At 58.6% G+C, this 17156-nt stretch overlaps 1 protein-coding gene across 30 annotated transcripts in view; it reads left to right on the top strand.

Annotated features, from left to right (window-relative positions):
* OBSCN (obscurin, cytoskeletal calmodulin and titin-interacting RhoGEF) overlaps positions 1-17156 on the top strand; it is a 137108-nt gene that overhangs the window by 72606 nt on the left and 47346 nt on the right. For 19 of the 30 annotated variants that reach the window (XM_032335099.1, XM_032335091.1, XM_032335087.1 and 16 more), the window contains 14 exons: positions 311-574; positions 2671-2934; positions 3517-3780; positions 4311-4574; positions 7387-7650; positions 8192-8455; positions 9380-9646; positions 10474-10740; positions 10853-11125; positions 11688-11960; positions 12216-12412; positions 12548-12623; positions 14622-14894; positions 15830-16096. In XM_032335099.1, coding sequence (XP_032190990.1) covers positions 311-574; positions 2671-2934; positions 3517-3780; positions 4311-4574; positions 7387-7650; positions 8192-8455; positions 9380-9646; positions 10474-10740; positions 10853-11125; positions 11688-11960; positions 12216-12412; positions 12548-12623; positions 14622-14894; positions 15830-16096 — 3477 coding nt within the window. The remainder of the gene's footprint in view (positions 1-310; positions 575-2670; positions 2935-3516; positions 3781-4310; positions 4575-7386; positions 7651-8191; positions 8456-9379; positions 9647-10473; positions 10741-10852; positions 11126-11687; positions 11961-12215; positions 12413-12547; positions 12624-14621; positions 14895-15829; positions 16097-17156) is intronic. The other 11 variants (XM_032335075.1, XM_032335074.1, XM_032335073.1 and 8 more) reach the window with 11 other exon arrangements.

Genomic DNA, 17156 nt, shown 5'->3' with positions numbered 1-17156 from the left:
CAGGCAGCCAAGCAGAGCTGTGTTCTGGTGTCTAGTTGACTTTGTGATGTCCATCTGCGCTCAGTCCATGTTTGTGTTTCTTCTCTCCCACATTCTCTTGGTGTTACCCCCCATCCATTACTTCATGGAATCTGCCTTCTCTCCTGGGCTGTTGTGTGAACCACGAGAAGCCAGCATCCCAGCCACTTCCCAGCCCTTGGTCACTGCTGGTCCTGTTGTCCTATGGGAGCCTGTCTTGTTCTCTGTCCTGTCATGTCCTGCCCCCAACAATTTCCAGAGAACCTGATGTTCTGTGTCTGAATTTTCCCAGCCCTGCCTGCTGAATTCATAGGGAGACTGAGAAGCAAGGAGGCCACGGAAGGGGCCACGGCCACGCTGCGCTGTGAGCTGAGCAAGGCAGCCCCCGTGGAGTGGAGGAAGGGGTCCGAGACCCTCAGAGCTGGGGACAGAGTCAGTCTGAGGCAGGATGGGACCATGTGTGAGCTAGAGATCCGTGACCTGGCCGTGGCAGATGCCGGGGAGTACTTGTGTGTATGCGGACAGGAGAGGACATCGGCCACGCTGACCATCAAAGGTGAGGACCGTATGTGACCATGTGGAGCAGTGTCTCCATGTCCCAAACCTGTGTCAGGTCCTGTTGCTCTGCCCTGGTCACTGCATGGTCCTCCTGCTTCTCTGTGTGTCTCCTGCTTCCTGCAGCATGAATCTCTAAGACCTCCTCGTGTGACACTCGTTTTGGATAAACTGCAGAGAACAAAGATCTTCCTGCCCGTGGGGGGGCCACATCTAGGGGAGAGACAGGGGGCATCCCACAATACAAACAGAGATTTAGAGCCTTCTTGAGGCCTCTGAAGGGAGTATGCAGAGGAAGAGCTGGGAAGTAAGTTGAAGCTTGGAATTCAAGACAGAGATACCAGGAGGCTGATGAAGGAGGAGAGCCAGGACACACGCGCAGGGCTACGGGAGAGCTTTACGGGGCAGGAAGTGGGTGTGGAGCGTGCATGGGGAAGAGATCTAGGTACAGAGGTGGCGCAGAGGCTTGTTGGATCTGGAGATCAGGTTTGTGGAGGTAAGCACAAAGGTTGAGGTGAGGTGAGTTGGGTGTAGAGAGTGAGGTGAGATGAGGCGGATGTGGAGGTGAGGTGAGGCAGGTGTGAAGGTGAGTCAAGGTGAGGGTGAGGTAGGTGAGGTGAGTCGAGGCGGGTGAGGAGGTGAGCTGATGTGGGTATGGTGGTGACCTCATGTTGGGGCTGCATGACAAGGTGAGGGGGGAGGTAAGGTTTTGGTGTAGAAAGGGGGAAGGTCCGGAGTGTCTGACCCAGGAAGACAGCTGAGTGTCCACGGTCGGGCGGGGGTCCAGGTGTGGTGACTGGCAGGTGGGTGGGCTGTGCTCGCAGCAGCCACAGGAGGGTCCAGTGGGGCATGGTATGTCCAACTGGGGTGGAGCAGGATGCACAGAGAAGGACAGGGTTGTGTCAGCTGGAGCAGGAAGGCTGTTCAGGGGTCAGGGGTGACCGGGCCATGTCCTTTGGGGATGGGGCTGGAGGAGGCAGGTCGGGGGAGCCCCTGTGCATGGAGCCACCTCCTATGGGGCATCCCGCCTGCCATCCCCCGAGACCCTGCCTCCGATAGGCAGCCATGTTTCTAGCTTTGTGTCTGTGGCCTTTCCTTCTCTTCTGGCTTGAGTTCATGGTCTGTGTCTGTCTGACTCTCCCAGGCCTGACCACCCCAGTTCACAAAGGTCCCGAGGCCTGGGCAGACCAAGGGAGGAGGGCCCTCTGTGTAGTGTGGTGAGGGGCCCAAGACCCTTGGGGATGCACAGGGCCTGACCACGGTGTGGCTGGTGGCTCCTTGGGCTGGGTTTTCAGGGGCCCTTTTGGGTCCTAATTACTTCCTGCAGGGAAGCAGATGGGGGGGCAGGATGAGGCCAACCCCACATCCGGAAGAGCTCCAAAAGCAAAGCCAGGCCCCTGTGCCACTTGAGCTCTGTGGCCAGGCACAGCATCTTTGCCATGGGCAGTGGTACCTGCCCTGCAGTCTGAGTGCCCTCTAGCCCAGGGGCAGAGGACCTAGGTTGACAGGCAGCAGGTAGGCCAGAAGAGCTGTTTCTAGAAGTGCGGGTCACAAGGACACCCGCTGTACGGTGACAGGACAGGAGGAGGGCGGCTCCTTTTTCCTTCCCAGCTGGGTGGTTCTTGCTCCTCTGGAGAGAGAGTTTAAGGGGACTTTTTCATGTCTCCTTCTTTGGCTTTATCTGTCAGGATCCCCAAATTGCCATGATATAGGGAGCCACTGACTGTGGTGTGATCTGAGTAGGACAACTTGTGTGGAGTAGAGGAGGAACCTGGGCCCTTGAATCTAGTCTGAAGCAGGATGGGCCGTGGAAGATGTGGGAAGATGTCTGCTGTGGGCACTGTGGCCATTTCTGCATGTATGTCCATGTCCCGAGTCCCTTTGAGGATGCCAGCTTCTCTCTCTCCTTGCTGGCCTGTACCCAGGTGGCTTTAGGTCAGTCTGTCCTCCAGCCATACACACTGGTTCTCCCATGTGTCTGAGTGTCCACACTTTGATTGCTTATTTGCTCCAGAATGTGTTTCACTGTTGAATGCCCACATCCTGACTCCTCATATTACAGTCTGTTGTTCACTGTGTCACCTTGACTTTCGCCAGCCCTTCCTGCCAAGTTCACAAAAAGTCTCAAGGCTGAGGAGGCCACGGAAGGGGCCACGGCCATGCTGCACTGTGAGCTGAGCAAGGCAGCCCCCGTGGAGTGGAGGAAGGGGTCCGAGACCCTCAGAGCTGGGGACAGAGTCAGCCTGAGGCAGGATGGGACCACGTGTGAGCTGGAGATCTGTGGCCTGGCCGTGGCAGATGCTGGGGAGTACTCGTGTGTGTGTGGGCAGGAGAAGACATCAGCCACGCTGACCATCAGGGGTAAAGACTATTTGTAGCCACGTGGGTCTCTGGCTTGGTGTCTGTGCATCATCTCCTGTCACCCCTTATTCTTTGTAGGACTTCGTGGATATCTGTGTCTTTCCAACTGTGGTTTCTGTGTCTGTCCTGGAGCCTGTGTCCTCATTAAGCACATGTTCTGCTGCTTGTGTCCAGTCCTTTGTGCCCTTGGTTTCTGCAAGGCCATTTGCCTCCCTCACCATCTCTGCCTGTGTGTCTCGTTCATGCCGTGGCGACTCTGTAGTTGTCTGATCCTTGTGTGTGTGCCTGTCCTCAACACAAGTCCCCCAGACAGCGCACTGTGTCTCCCTACTTCTTGGCTCCCCCTAGCCATGTTGGCTAGAGTCATACAAAATACGAGGACTAAGGAGCTACTGAAGAGGCCACAGCCACACTGAGCGCAGGCCAAGCTGAGGGAAGCCACAGCTCACAGCGTATGCTTTACACACCAAGCACGTGGCCCACGTCCAGTTGGGTCTGTGTCTCCTCTGTGCTATTTGTGTCCCGTATCATCCATGTGGTCAGAGACTGTGATTATGTCTGTGTCTTTCTGACTCTCCCCAGCCCTGCCTGCCAAGTTCACCAAGGGCCTGAGGAAGGAAGAGGCCACAGAAGGGGCCACGGCCACGCTGCGCTGTGAGCTAAACAAGGAGGCCCCCGTGGAGTGGAAGAAGGGGTCTGAGACCCTCAGATCTGGAGACAGAGTCAGCCTGAGGCAGGATGGGACCACGTGTGAGCTGGAGATCCGTGGCCTGGCCGTGGCAGATGCCGGCGAGTACTTATGTGTGTGCGGGCAGGAGAAGACATCAGCCACACTGACCGTCAGGGGTAAAGACCACATGCAACCAAGCAGAGCTGTGTTCTGGCGTCTAGTTGACTTTGTGATGTCCATTTGTGCTCAGTCCATGTTTGTGTTTCTTCTCTCCCACATTCTCTTGGTGTTACCCCCCATCCATTACTTCATGGAATCTGCCTTCTCTCCTGGGCTGTTGTGTGAACCACGAGAAGCCAGCATCCCAGCCACTTCCCAGCCCTTGGTCACTGCTGGTCCTGTTGTCCTATGGGAGCCTGTCTTGTCCTCTGTCCCAGTGTGTCCTGCCCCCAACATCTCTGTTCCTCCCCAGCTGTGGTGGCCAGAGTCATACCAAGTGTGAGTCCTGAGGAGCCACTGAAGAGGCCACGGCCACACTGAGCACAGGCCAGGCTGAGGGAAGCCACAGCTCACAGCACATGCTCAACACACCAAGCACGTAGCCCACGTCCAGTTGGGTCTGTGTCTCCTCTGTGATGTTTGTGTCCCATCTCATCCATGTGGTCAGAGACCGTGATTATGTCTGTGTCTTTCTGACACTCCGTAGCCCTGCCCGCCAAGTTCACCAAGGGCCTGAGGAAGGAAGAAGCCACGGAAGGGGCCATGGCCACGCTGCGCTGTGAGCTGAACAAGGAGGCCCCCGTGGAGTGGAAGAAGGGATCTGAAACCCTCAGAGCTGGGGACAGAGTCAGCCTGAGGCAGGATGGGACCACGTGTGAGCTGGAGATCCATGGCCTGGCCGTGGCAGATGCCGGGGAGTACTCGTGTGTGTGCGGGAAGGAGAGGACATCAGCCATGCTGACTGTCAGGGGTAACAACCGTGTGTGGCCACCTGAGTAATTTCCGTCTCTCTCCCACTCTGTGCATTCCCTGTATCTCTCAGTGTTGCTCTCACGCCAGGGCCCCACGATGACCATTATGTGGTGCACCCACAAACTCACATGAAGAACACACTGGTGTTCATGTGTAGGCCACAGGGGTGGATGATGCAGGGACTTCAGGTGAACACTAGGAGAGCTTCCCAGGGTGGTGGCACATGTTCAGGCTACTGACAGGCCCAGGCTGTGGGCCCAGAAGTGGAGTTGGGAGGATGTGTGTCCTGAGCCCGATGTGTGCAGGACAAGGGTCATTGCTGGGGTTCAGAGATAAGGTGGCCAGACTGCCCAGGCGCTCTGTTGGTGACAGGGTCTGCTTGACTGTGGAGGTTGCTGGAGTGTCTGAAGTGCTCTGTCTTAGCATGGACTGTGTGACGAGCACTGCATGTGGCCACAGTCCTGGCAGCTGGAAGTCTGTGATGAAGGAGCTGGGAGCCTCTGTCCCTGGTGTACATGTACCATCTCCTCTCTGTGTCCTCACTTGGTTGTTCCTCTGTGTGTTTGCATCCTGATCCCCTCTTCTTACCAGGACACCAGTATGATTAGATAATGACCCACCCCAGTGAACTGTCTTCGCCCCATTACCTCCTGGGAGACCTTATTTTCAAATATGTTCCCATTCTGAGGTCCTGGGGGTACAACTCTAGTGTGCAGATTTACGGGTAGGACACAGCCCGTCTGTGACCCTCTGTCCTCTTGCCCCCATCCCGAAATCCATGTCCTTCTCCCATGTGGAGTATATTCAGCCCATCCCCAATACCCCAAGGCTTTAACTGATTCCAGGGTCATCTCAGAATCCAAAGTGCGACGGCGGCACATCATGAGGTCCAGTTGAGACTCAAGGCGGATTCCTCTCCAGCTGTGAACCTGTGAAGTCAGGCTCTGCACCTCCTGAATGTAGCCGGGCGACCAGCGCAAGATACACATTCCTGCTCCAAAGGGGAGGAATGGGAATGAAGGAGCGGGTCGCTGGTCCCCAGGGGTGCAAGAACGAGCAGCGTAGACTCTTGGATTCTAAGGCTGGAGAAGGAGCCTCTGGGCCCATGAGTGATGAACTTGTCGCTGCAGCTGTGGGTGGAGGTGGCCTGGTCTGTGGGTGCCATGGCAGCCCTGCAAGCTCTAAAGAGCTTGCAGTTTCCTTCTCTCCCACTGTGGAAGGATACTACGTGTGCACAGCTGGGCAGCTCATGGGCCCACCCTGTAGGAACCCCACAAGGCTGATGGTTTCCATCGTATTGGCCTTTCATCTCCGTCTGATTCAGACACAGTGCCAGATGCCCTCAACAGCCTGGTTGGTCTCCTGTGCCATTTGCCGGAGTCTAGTTCATCAGACCAACCCTCTGCACATCCTTCCGGGGTGACCCTGTCTCTGTTTCCAGCTTCTTCCCTGCTCTAACATTTCACCACAAGCAGCAGGGAGAAAGAAGGCTGCTCCCTCAACTCTTTGCTTAGAGATCCTCCCAGCTACACATGGAAGTTGACTGCTCGCGAGTCCCTCCTTCTGCAGACTCTGGGACAGTACTCAGCCAGGTTCCTTGCCACTTCCTACAAAGACCACCTTTCCTCCAAGTGTCCCGTAAACTGTTCCTCATTTCCACTTTGGGCCTCACCAAATGTGCCATGGTGTGCGTATGGACATGTCCCACCATGATTTTCTCAAGGCAATCCACACTGATCCAGCTGCCTACCGAAACCCAGCCTCTGCCCAACACCCAGTGCCAGAGTCACTGCTACAACTGAAGCTCTTGGTAACAGCAACAACCCACTCCTGAGACCAAAACTGGCATGGCTGTGCAATGGAGAAGTGACCTCAACAGCAGAAAAGTGGAGTCTCCCAATCCTGGAGGTTGGAGTCTAGAATCCAGGCAGTGCAGGACTGGTTTCTCTGGAGGCCTCTCCATGGCTTACAGATGACTGCCTTCTCTCTGTGCCCTCACCTTGGCTGTCTCTGCATGCCTATATCCTGATCCCCCTTTTTTGATCACCCTACCCTAGTGACCTCATTTTACCTTAGTCACCTCTTGAAAGACCCCCTTCTCCAAAGGTAGCCCCAGTCTATTGTCGTGGGGTTGGGGATCTGATATGAATTTGGGGGAAGATGAGTCCCTCCACAACGTGGTATGACCAGGGTAGATGCTGGTCACCTGTAACTGAGGAGAGTGAGTGTCTGGTGGGGTCTGGACAGGAACATATGAAGTTGAGAAGGTGGGGCCTAGAGTGTGTGGGAATGGCATCAGTGAGCCCAGGTGAGTCCAGTACTGGATGGATGCCCCTCCAAGGCTGGGAAGATTGGGATGGGAGGCAAGAGTGGAGCAGTGAATGTCATGGCCAGGAAATGTCTCCTGGGGATTCCTCCATGAGAAATGTCCATCCCATCACAAACATCGGTTGTGACCTAGAGGAGCTTGGCTTGGAGCTCAGAACAGATGAGGCCAGAGCTTAACCATATGAAAGGTTAGGGTAGGAGGACATTGAGAAGACAAGATGCCTAGAGAGAACCAGTGCCCAGGGCAACTGCACCTCAAGGCAGGATGCCAGAAGCCTTCACAATCTCTCTCTCTCTTTCTCTTTCTCTCTCTCTCTCTCTCTCTCTCTCACACACACACACACACACACACACACACACACACACACACAGGCCTGTGTGATCTCCTCTCCACTCCTTTGCTGTTCCCATCCTGAGTGTTCATGTTGTGCCCCTAGTCCTCCAGAGGGGTTGATGGTTTCTGTACATCTGACCTTCTGCAGCGCTGCCTGCTCAGTTCATCCAAGATCTGAAGATCAAGGAGGCCTCAGAAGGAGCCACAGCCACACTGCACTGTGAGCTGAGCAAGGAGGCCCCCGTGGAGTGGAAAAAGGGGTCCGAGACCCTCAGAGCTGGGGACAGAGTCAGCCTGAGGCAGGATGGGACCACGTGTGAGCTGGAGATCCGTGGCCTGGCTGTGGCAGATGCCGGGGAGTACTCGTGTGTGTGTGGGCAGGAGAAGACATCAGCCACGCTGACCGTCAGGGGTAAAGACCATGTGTGGTCAAACAGAGCTGTGTTCTGGTGTCCAGTTGACTTTGTGATATCCACCTGCTCTCAGTCCGTGTTCCTGTTTCTTCTCTCCCACATTCTCTTGGTGTTATCCCCCATTCATTACTCCATGGAATCTGCCTTCTCTCCTGGGCTGTTGTGTGAACCACGAGAAGCCAGCATCCCAGCCACTTCCCAGCCCTTGGTCACTGCTGGTCCTGTTGTCCTATGGAGCCTGTCTTGTCCTCTGTCCCAGTGTGTCCTGCCCCCAACATCTCTGTTCCTGTGTCTGACTCTCCCCAGCTGTGGTGGCCAGAGTCATACCAAGTGTGAGTCCTGAGGAGCCACTGAAGAGGCCACGGCCACACTGAGCACAGGCCAGGCTGAGGGAAGCCACAGCTCACAGCACATGCTCAACACACCAAGCACGTAGTCCACGTCCAGTTGGGTCTGTGTCTCCTCTGTGATGTTTGTGTCCCATCTCATCCATGTGGTCAGAGACCTTGATTGTGTCTGTGTCTTTCTGACACTCCCCAGCCCTGCCCGCCAAGTTCACCAAGGGCCTGAGGAAGGAAGAAGCCACGGAAGGGGCCACGGCCACGCTGCGCTGTGAGCTGAGCAAGGAGGCCCCCGTGGAGTGGAAGAAGGGATCTGAGACTCTCAGAGCTGGGGACAGAGTCAGCCTGAGGCAGGATGGGACCACATGTGAGCTGGAGATCTGTGGCCTGGCCGTGTCAGATGCTGGGGAGTACTCGTGTGTGTGCGGGCAGGAGAAGACATCAGCCACTCTGACTATCAGGGGTAAAGACCACATGTGACTATGTGGACCTGTGGCTTAGTGTCTGCATAGTGTCACCCTGTCACCACATTCTCTCTAGTAGGAGTGTGGTTGTCTGTGTCTCGCTGGTGGGCTTAACTGGTTTCTCCTACCCTCCATGTCCTCATTCTGTGTATATCCTGATGTCATGTCCAGGCTTGTGTCTGTCTACCCTGGACTACTTGTCTTTCTCAGTATCTGTGTGTTTATTAAGTCATTCACGCCATGACCCTTTACTGTTTGTGATTCTTGTGGGTGTTCCATCATGGACAAAGTGTCTCCAAGATAGTCCGACGTTCTCTGTGTCACCTTGACCCTCCCCAGCCCTGCCTGCCAAGTTCACAAAAAGTCTAAGGGATGAGGAGGCCACAGAAGGTGCCACAGCTATGCTGCGCTGTGAGCTGAGCAAGGCAGCCCCTGTGGAGTGGAGGAAGGGGTCCGAGACCCTCAGATCTGGGGACAGAGTCAGCCTGAGGCAGGAAGGGACCGTGTGTTCGCTGGAGATCTGTGGCCTGGCCGTGACGGATGCTGCGAAGTACTCATGCATGTGTGGGCAGGAGAGGACGTTGGCAAAGCTTACTGTCATGTGTAAAGACCATGTGTAACCACATGGAGTGTGTGGGTGCCTGTCCTTGTCTCTGTGTCTCTGCATCTTCTATGGCTGTCAGAGGTACTCCCCTCCTCTGTCCTCTGTCTGTTCTACTGTCCTGTGTCCTTTGGTTACTGGCCTCCATCCTCATATCCTCATGGGGTCTCTCCGGGTGGTGGGGACAGAATTCTCCCCTTGTGTCTCTCTCTCACCTCACCCCAATCTGCCCAACTTGTCCGCCTTCAGTGTGTCCCGTTGTATGTTGGGATGCCCATGGCGGGGCTGATTCTGTGTCTCTCGGCCCCCGCCTACCCTTCAGCCCCACAGGTGGTATTCAGGGAGCCCCTGCAGAGCCTGCAGGCTGAGGAGGGGGCCTCGGTCACCCTACGGTGTGAGCTGTCCCAGCCCAACGCCACCGTGGTCTGGAGCAAGGGCGGCCTGGAGGTGCAGGCTGACGGGCGCAGGGAGCCTCGGCAGCGGGGCCCCACGGTGGAGCTTGTACTGAGGGACCTGCGCCGGGAGGATGCGGGCGAATACGCATGTGCCTGTGGACCCCAGGCCACCAGTGCCACCCTCATTGTTACAGGTGGGCCCCAAGGCGAGACCCGTGCAACATGCAGGACCTCTGTGCTTTGGGGTGTGCCTCAGGGCTGCAGCACCACCCTGGGCATCCCATGGGGGACATGTCAGGCCTGGCAGCAAGCTCAGCCCTCACTGTCCTCACCATAGTAGCTGAGATCCTGAGGTTACCCGTGGTGTCACAGCTGCACCCCTGTGATTCCCTCCACCATCAGGGCCCTGTGGTTCACCTCTGCACCGTATTGCCACACCTACAGTTCCCCTCTTGGACTCTGTACCTTTGTTCCTGCTGTTCCCCTCTGCACCCATAGTCATACTCCTGCGGGACCCACCCCAGTCCTGTAACCACGCCCCTGAAGGTCCCACTTGAAACCCCCCTGCAGTTCTCTGTGCAGTACCCATAGACACGCCCCTTTGGTAACCCTCTGCACCCATAGCCAGGGCTCTTTGGTCCCCTCCGCACCTTGCAGCCACGACCCTGCACCCCGTAGCCACACCCCTGAGGTTCCCCCACTGCACCTGGTAGCCACGCCCCTACACCCCCATAGCCACGCCCCCGTGGTTCCGACACGCAGACCCTTAGCAGCTGGCCCCTCCCGCTCTGCCATGGCGCCCCAGCGGTTAGTCTGATCTCCCCAGAAACCTCAGCCGAGTGCCTGTGGTGCCTTCTCTATTTATTCCTGATCCCTGGCTGTTCTCCCCTGCAGCCCCGCAGGCACCCTGGGCCCCGCCCCCACTCTCTCCCCTCCCCACAGCAACACCCCCTGCGCTCCCGCGGTAGCCCCCTGAGCTCCTGGCCCGGCGCCTGCCCTCACGCTCTCTGCGTCCCCACAGCTGCACCTGTGCGGTTCCTGCGGGAGTTGCAGGCCCAGGAGGTGGACGAGGGCGCCACGGCGCGCCTGCGCTGCGAGCTGAGCCGAGAGGACGCCAGCGTGGAGTGGCGCAAAGGGTCCCTGCAGCTCTTCCCGTGCGCCAAATACCAGATGGTGCAGGAGGGCAGGACTGCTGAGCTGCTGGTGCGGGGCGTGGAGCCTGAGGACTCCGGCCACTACACCTGCAACGCGGGCGACTCGCAGAGCACTGCTAGCCTCTCCATCCGAGGTGAGCTGCCCAGCAGCACCTTGCCCTCTTCCGGGCCCTCAGTCCCCGAAAGGGTGCCGGGGTGGGGGGTGCCTTGCTGGGCAGCCCTAAGCGCCCCTCCCTGGCCCCCCAGCCCCTAGGCCTATATTCCAGGAGGAGCTGCAGAGCACGGAGCAGGAGGCCGGCAGTGTGGCCTGGCTGCGCTGTGAGCTGAGTGGGACAGAGACCGGTGTCCCCGTGCAGTGGCTCAAGGAGGGTGTGGAGCTGCACGGGGGCCCCAAATATGAGATAAGGCGCCTGGGGACCACATGTGAGCTGCTGATCCACGGGCTGGAGGCCAAGGACACGGGCGAGTATGTCTGCGTGGCTGGCGGCCGGAAAACCGTGGCCTCTGTCAGGGTCAGAGGTGAGCCCTCCCTGCCACCCCCTCTCCTCCTGTGGCTGCTCTGGGGGTGCACTTGGCCTGGCCCAGCTCCCATTAAGGCCAGGCCCTTGTCTGGGTATTGTTCTAAGGGCCCTGGGGTTACTGGCTCTCCTCCTTTCCACTTCCCTCTGGTTTAGGTTCTCCTAGAGAGGAGTATTCATAGTGGGAATCACTACTGCATCCCCCCCTGCCCCGGAAACTGCCTTGCATTCCAAGCCCACAGGCGGGCAGCCTGGCCTGGTCATCCTCATGGAGCCCCACCTGTTTTAAAAGGGCTTGCCTTCCTGCTGTCCTGGCCGAGGCAGGGCTGGCCACAGGGTGGGTGGAGCCCAGCACACCACAAGTGCCCATGTTCCTTCCAAACAGGCACCCCCAGCCCTGTCTAGGAGTCGAGTGTCATGGTAACAAGTGTGTGGGGCACAAAGGGTCTGGGACGAGAAGAGCGTGAGGGTGTTCAGGAAGGTTTCCCTGGAGGAGGAGGACTGGGAGGTTGGCTCGGGTGTTCTGGCCTGGCTGGTAAAGGGACCTGTGTCCTACCCCCCAGAGCCGGAGGTGACCATTGTGCGGGGGCTGGAGGATGCCGAGGTGCAGGTGGATGGGGACGTGGAGTTCACTTGTGAGGTGTCACGGGATGGAGTCACCAATGTGGAGTGGCGTCTCCAGGGCCTGCCGCTGCAGAACAATGAGGTGACGGAAGTGTCCGTGCGGGGAGGCCGCACCCACACTCTCCGGCTGACGGGCGTGACCCCCGAGGATGCAGGCACCATCTCTTTCCACGTGGGCGTCCACACGTCCTCTGCCCAGCTCACTGTCCGAGGTAGTGGGGCCCGGCAGGCTTGCTGCACACTCTGGGCTGGGGGGTTCGGGCCCTCTGTGGCCCAGACACAGGTCCCTGGATCCCTGCCTTTGTGGGTGGGGAACCGGTGGGGAGCTGGCCTTGTGCTGGGTGATTCTGGGATGGAGTGGTGCCTCACGTGCCTGTCTTCAGGAGTTGGGGTGGGGTGCTGCGGCAGACCCTGGGGACTGAGAGGCACTGCTGACTGGGAGGCCGACACTGTCTCCCACTGTGCAGTCCCTGAGGTGACCATTCTGGAGCCCCTGCAGGACCTGCAGCTCAGCGAGGGCCAGGACGCCCATTTCAGGTGCCAGCTGTCCAGAGCCTCTGGCCAGGAGGCCCGCTGGGCCCTGGGAGGGGTACCGCTGCAGGCCAATGAGATGAATGACATCACTGTAGAAGATGGCACACTCCATCTCCTCACCCTGCACAAGGTGGGTTTTCTGGGACCTGTCCCCAGCCATGGTGCTCCCAGGGGTGTGGGTGAGGGAAGGTCCCAACACAGGGTTGGGGGCCTGTGGAGATGGTGGGAGCAGGGCTGCCAGGCTGAGACCCCCTCTCTCCTTCAGGTGACCCTAGAGGATGCTGGAACCATCAGCTTCCAAGTGGGCTCATGTAGCTCGGAGGCCCAGTTAAAGGTCACAGGTGGGCAGCCCCCTCCACTAAGCAGCCCCTTGCCTGTGGGTGTCTGTATTTCCCTACTCAGGGAGCTGTTTGGAGGTGGTGTGACCAGAAACCCAAGCCTTCCAGAGGTGAACTTGCCTTGGGGTAACCCATTTTCCACCCCTTCGTGGTTAAAGCCACAGACCAGAAGCCCAAAGAGATGGACCAGTGCATGTCAGCTTGAGACATTCTTGTGTTTTTGGGATCCCACTATGGGATGAGTGCTGTCCACAGGAGGAAGGTGGGGAGGCTGGCTGCTGTGGGCCTGGGCCCTGCGGTGGAGGCAGGGCCTTTGGGATTTCCACCCTCCATACAATGACTGTTGTGACACCAGTCCATGTGCTCATTTCTACACTGATACGCAGCTGTGCATCCAACAGCTTTCCAAGTGCTGATGCAACAGGGCAGCTATGATGCATGTAGGTGTAGACAAGAGTATATAAGGTTCCAGACCTGTAGACAGTATATGAAGACTTTCACCTTGGGTTATACTTTGTCCCCAGGGCTGGTCATCTCTGAGTGTCTGACTCTGAGAGGTTTTTCCCGTGCTGTCCTACTCCCAGTTTTCAAGCTGGTCCCATGCATCTAACCACTCACCCACTATCCATCATTCATCTACAGATCCATCCACTTGTCCATTTACCCCATTTTTCTGTCTGTCCACTTATCTACCTGTTCATCCATCCATCCACCATTTGACCACCCATCTGCTCATCTATCCACCATCCGTCCATCTGTTCACCCACCATCCATCTGTGCGTCTGTACATCTATCCACCATCTACCTCACCATCACCTACTTAGAGAGGGGAAGGATGCAGCTCTGTCCCAGTGAGTCCTCAGTCTGCTGTGGGAGTTGGACACAGAGACAGAATGAGTCCTGAATCTGAGGTCCCCTCATCTCTCCACCAGATCTTCAGAGGGCGGACAGACAGCTCTGGGAACTATGGGGCTGGGAAAGGCTCCAGAGAGCAGTGCCCTCAAGCTGAGTGATGGGAGAGGGGTAGTATCCTGGTTGTCTTGTGCAGAGTGGGTCCAGGAAGGCTGTCATATGTTCATCAGGTTGCGCATCTGTGAGGAGGCAGCATGGGACTGGGTTGGGCCTTGCAGACTTTACTGAGGGCTGTGCCTTGGCCAGTCTTGGCTGGTGACCCCAGCTGGAGTATCCTGCCCATGGCCTTGTGGGGAGGGCCATAAGCATGGGGATGTGTGAATGAGTGTCCCGACAGGTGGCATGTGGATGAACTTGGGAACTCTGCTGGAGACGGGAATGGGGAACTGATGGGGTAGCGTGGGGATGGAGTCAGGTGTGCACTTTTGGGAGAGAGGGGAAGGGCAGGTGGGGGCTAGGGCATCAATGGCGCAGCCTCGGGAAGGATATGGAGGGCCTTTTGGGGGAGGGGTCAGCCATGGTGGGTTCAGGGGTACAGAGCAGGCATCATCTGCATCTGGGAAGGCCCTGGTTTCAGGCCCCACTGTGTGACAGGGCAGGGGAACAGTTGCCATGCAGCATTAGGGCCTGGGAATCTGAGGGCTAGAGGGACCTTAGGGCACATCTGCATAGATGGAACTGTGGGAATGGAGAGATACCTGCTTCCGTCTCTCCAGGGATGGAAAGCTTATGTCCCACGGGAGATCCCACAGCACACCAGAGCAGTAGGCCTCACAGCTTCTCCTCATTCCACACTCCGCCCCACAAAGACCCCAGTTTGGGGGCTTAGGGTATGTGCGCTGTGCCTTCTGAAAAGGGCATGGAGGCAGGTCAACAGCCTCCTTTGGTGAAAGTGGCTGTGTGCCAGTGGGGGTGTCAGTTGCAAGGGGGGCTGAACCCGTCCTCCATGGGCTTGCCGTGCATGGTCTCTGGGTCTCATTCTGCAAGCAAGGCGGGCCAGCTGGCCGGGGTGGATCTGTAGACTCAGACCCCAGGCTGGTGCCACAGACCCAGAATGCCCAGCCCCCCTCCTTTTGCCCTCTCGCGCAGAGGCGGCCCCATGCCTGGTACGTGGCTTGCAGAATGTGGACGTCTTTGCGGGGGAGGTGGCCACGTTCTCCTGTGAGGTGTCCAGCGCCGGTGGGCCGGAGGCCCGCTGGTGGCTGGATGGCACCCTACTGCAGGACAGCCCCCAGAGCGCCATCTCCGTGCGTGACGGGACCTTCCACTCCCTCACGCTCTCGGGCCTGGGGGTTGCCGACTCAGGCACCATCACCTACCGTGCAGGGCCCCTGGTCTCCACGGCCAAGCTGTTGGTCAAAGGTATTGGCCGATGGGACCTTGCCCTGAGCTGGCGCTTCTGCACCCGCTGACCTGGCATGCTTGCTGAGGGCTCCCTGGGCGGCAGGTCTGGGGCTGGCCCCAGGACGTGGACAGGGCAGGCGCAGCGGGAGGTCTGCTTTCTTGACTTGTAGGAGAGAAGGTGGGGCTGGGGAGTGGTGAAGCTGTAAGGCATGCCCCTCCTCAGCCACCCGTGGGGCCCAGACACTTCTTCCTGCCTGGGAAGAGGAGGAGCCCACGAGGGCAGTCGGGAGGGGAGAGCCCCCTTCCCAGTCCTGGGCAGAGCCGCACCTTCCCTGCTAGCTGCTGCCTCCCTTGCTGCGGGCTCTCTGGGAGGGACAGCTGTGGGGGTGTCAGGAACTCCTGGGACAGCTGAGAGGTTCTCCCGTGCTGTCCTTCCCAGCTGGTCCCATGCATCTAACCACTCAGCAAGCCTTTGCCTGGCACTCTTACCCCAGGACCAAGGCAGACTGCACATGGACATGCACCCACGCCCTGGGGTGACCCATTTGTTGAGTAGGATTTCAGCAGGCTAAGAGAGGATGGGGACCCCAAGGAGGTTAGCGAGGCCCCTGGAGCAGGGACGAGCTGGGCTGGGGGTGTTGTGTGTGACCAGCAGAGTTCACAGACCCCGAGCAGGGCCTGGGGGCTTTGAGGACAGGTGTCGTTTCCCTGCTGAGGGGAGTATGGCCTGGGCCGGGGGTGGGGAGGGAGGTAGGGCTTTGGGGATGAGAGGGATGAGGAGGGGCCTAGGGGAGCCGCCAGGGGATGGTGGTGGGCAGGGGTGAGGCTCAGGCTGCCGGGACGGGGCCCCTCCTGCCACAGCTTCATGCTTGCTTGAGCTGCTGAGAGCACAGGGCGGGTAGGGTGCAGCCGGGCCGCTCTGGCTGACGCGTGCCCGGGGTGTCGGCCGACAGATCCCACGGTGGAGGTGGTCAGTGCCATGCAGGACCTGGTGGTGGAGGAGGGCGGCTCGGCAGAGCTCCTCTGCCAGTACTCGCGGCCCGTGCAGGCCACGTGGAAGATGGACGAACAGGAGGTGTGCGCTGACGGGCGCCGTGTCTTCATAGAGCAGGACTGGACCGTGGCCAGGCTGTCCTTCAGGCCAGCCTTGCCTTGCGACAGTGGCATCTATTCTTGTGAGGCTGCGGGCACCCGCGTGGCAGCCCTGCTCCATGTGCAAGGTGAGGCCTTGCACGGCTCTGGCATTGCTGGGACCATCCCAAGTGCTGCCAAGGCCAGTGTTGACAGCCCAGGCAGGCGGTGACAGCCGAGGCCGTGTGACTGTGCCGGAAAGACAGGGTCCAGCAGGCAGGGGCCCACCTTTCCCAGAGCGGCCTGTTGGGACAGGATGTGGTGCTGGGCTGCGCTCCTTGAGCCTGGGGTCTTAGTTGTTCTCCCATCCAGGCCGGCCCCCCAAGGGTGCCCCAGCCTGTGTCCCCACTGCAGTGCAGCAAGGACACACTCTGGGAGCAAGGAGTGGGGTGCGGATGGCAGCCCCTGTCAGGGGGACATCTCTTGGTTGCTGACACTTCCCCTTTGGGAAAATCTGAACCCCTCCTGGGGATGAGTGAGCTGCAGGCTGGAGGCAGTGGTCAGGGACCACCTGCCGGATGGGGCACCCCCCCTTCACTCTCGACAGAACCTAGTTTTTAAAATGCTTTGTTTTCGGTTGCTGGGAGCAAGGCTCAGAATAGACAGCAATCCCCCTGTTCAGGGGGCCATCCCTGTGGGGGCTGTAGGAAAAGGAGATGGCCGCCAGCAGCTATGGGGAGGGGCCCCATGGGAGCCCAGGCCTGAGGGAGGCGGGGATGGGCCTGAGGCATGAGGGCATCTGGGCAGGGGGTGCGGACAAGAGAGCCCCAAGAAGCAGGAGAGGGCAGGCGAGGGCTCAGGGGCTCACTGTTGCTTTGAAGTCTGTTATTTTATCAAGGCAAAGCAGCAGGTACATCTGGGATGGGAACTACGGATGCTGAGGGCCAGCAGTGATGGCGGGTGTGGCCCTGCTCCCCCGCAATGGTTAAGAGCAGCCCCCGCCTGGCCATCTGAGCCCAGTACAGACATAGACATAACCCCTGTTGGTGCCACTGATTCTGATGCGGGGAGGGAAGGGGCCAGGATGTGGGGATGTCAGGTCTGTGGTGCCAGCAGCCCAGGGCCAGGAAGGTGGCCATAAGAGGGACATAGACTGGTTCTCTGGTGCTCTGTTCTGCCCCTTTCTCTCCCTGGGGCTCCTTGTCCAGA

This window comes from Mustela erminea, chromosome 3 (genome assembly GCF_009829155.1).
Source record: "Mustela erminea isolate mMusErm1 chromosome 3, mMusErm1.Pri, whole genome shotgun sequence".
Lineage (NCBI taxonomy): Eukaryota > Metazoa > Chordata > Mammalia > Carnivora > Mustelidae > Mustela > Mustela erminea.
This window is presented reverse-complemented; position numbering and strand designations above follow the sequence as displayed.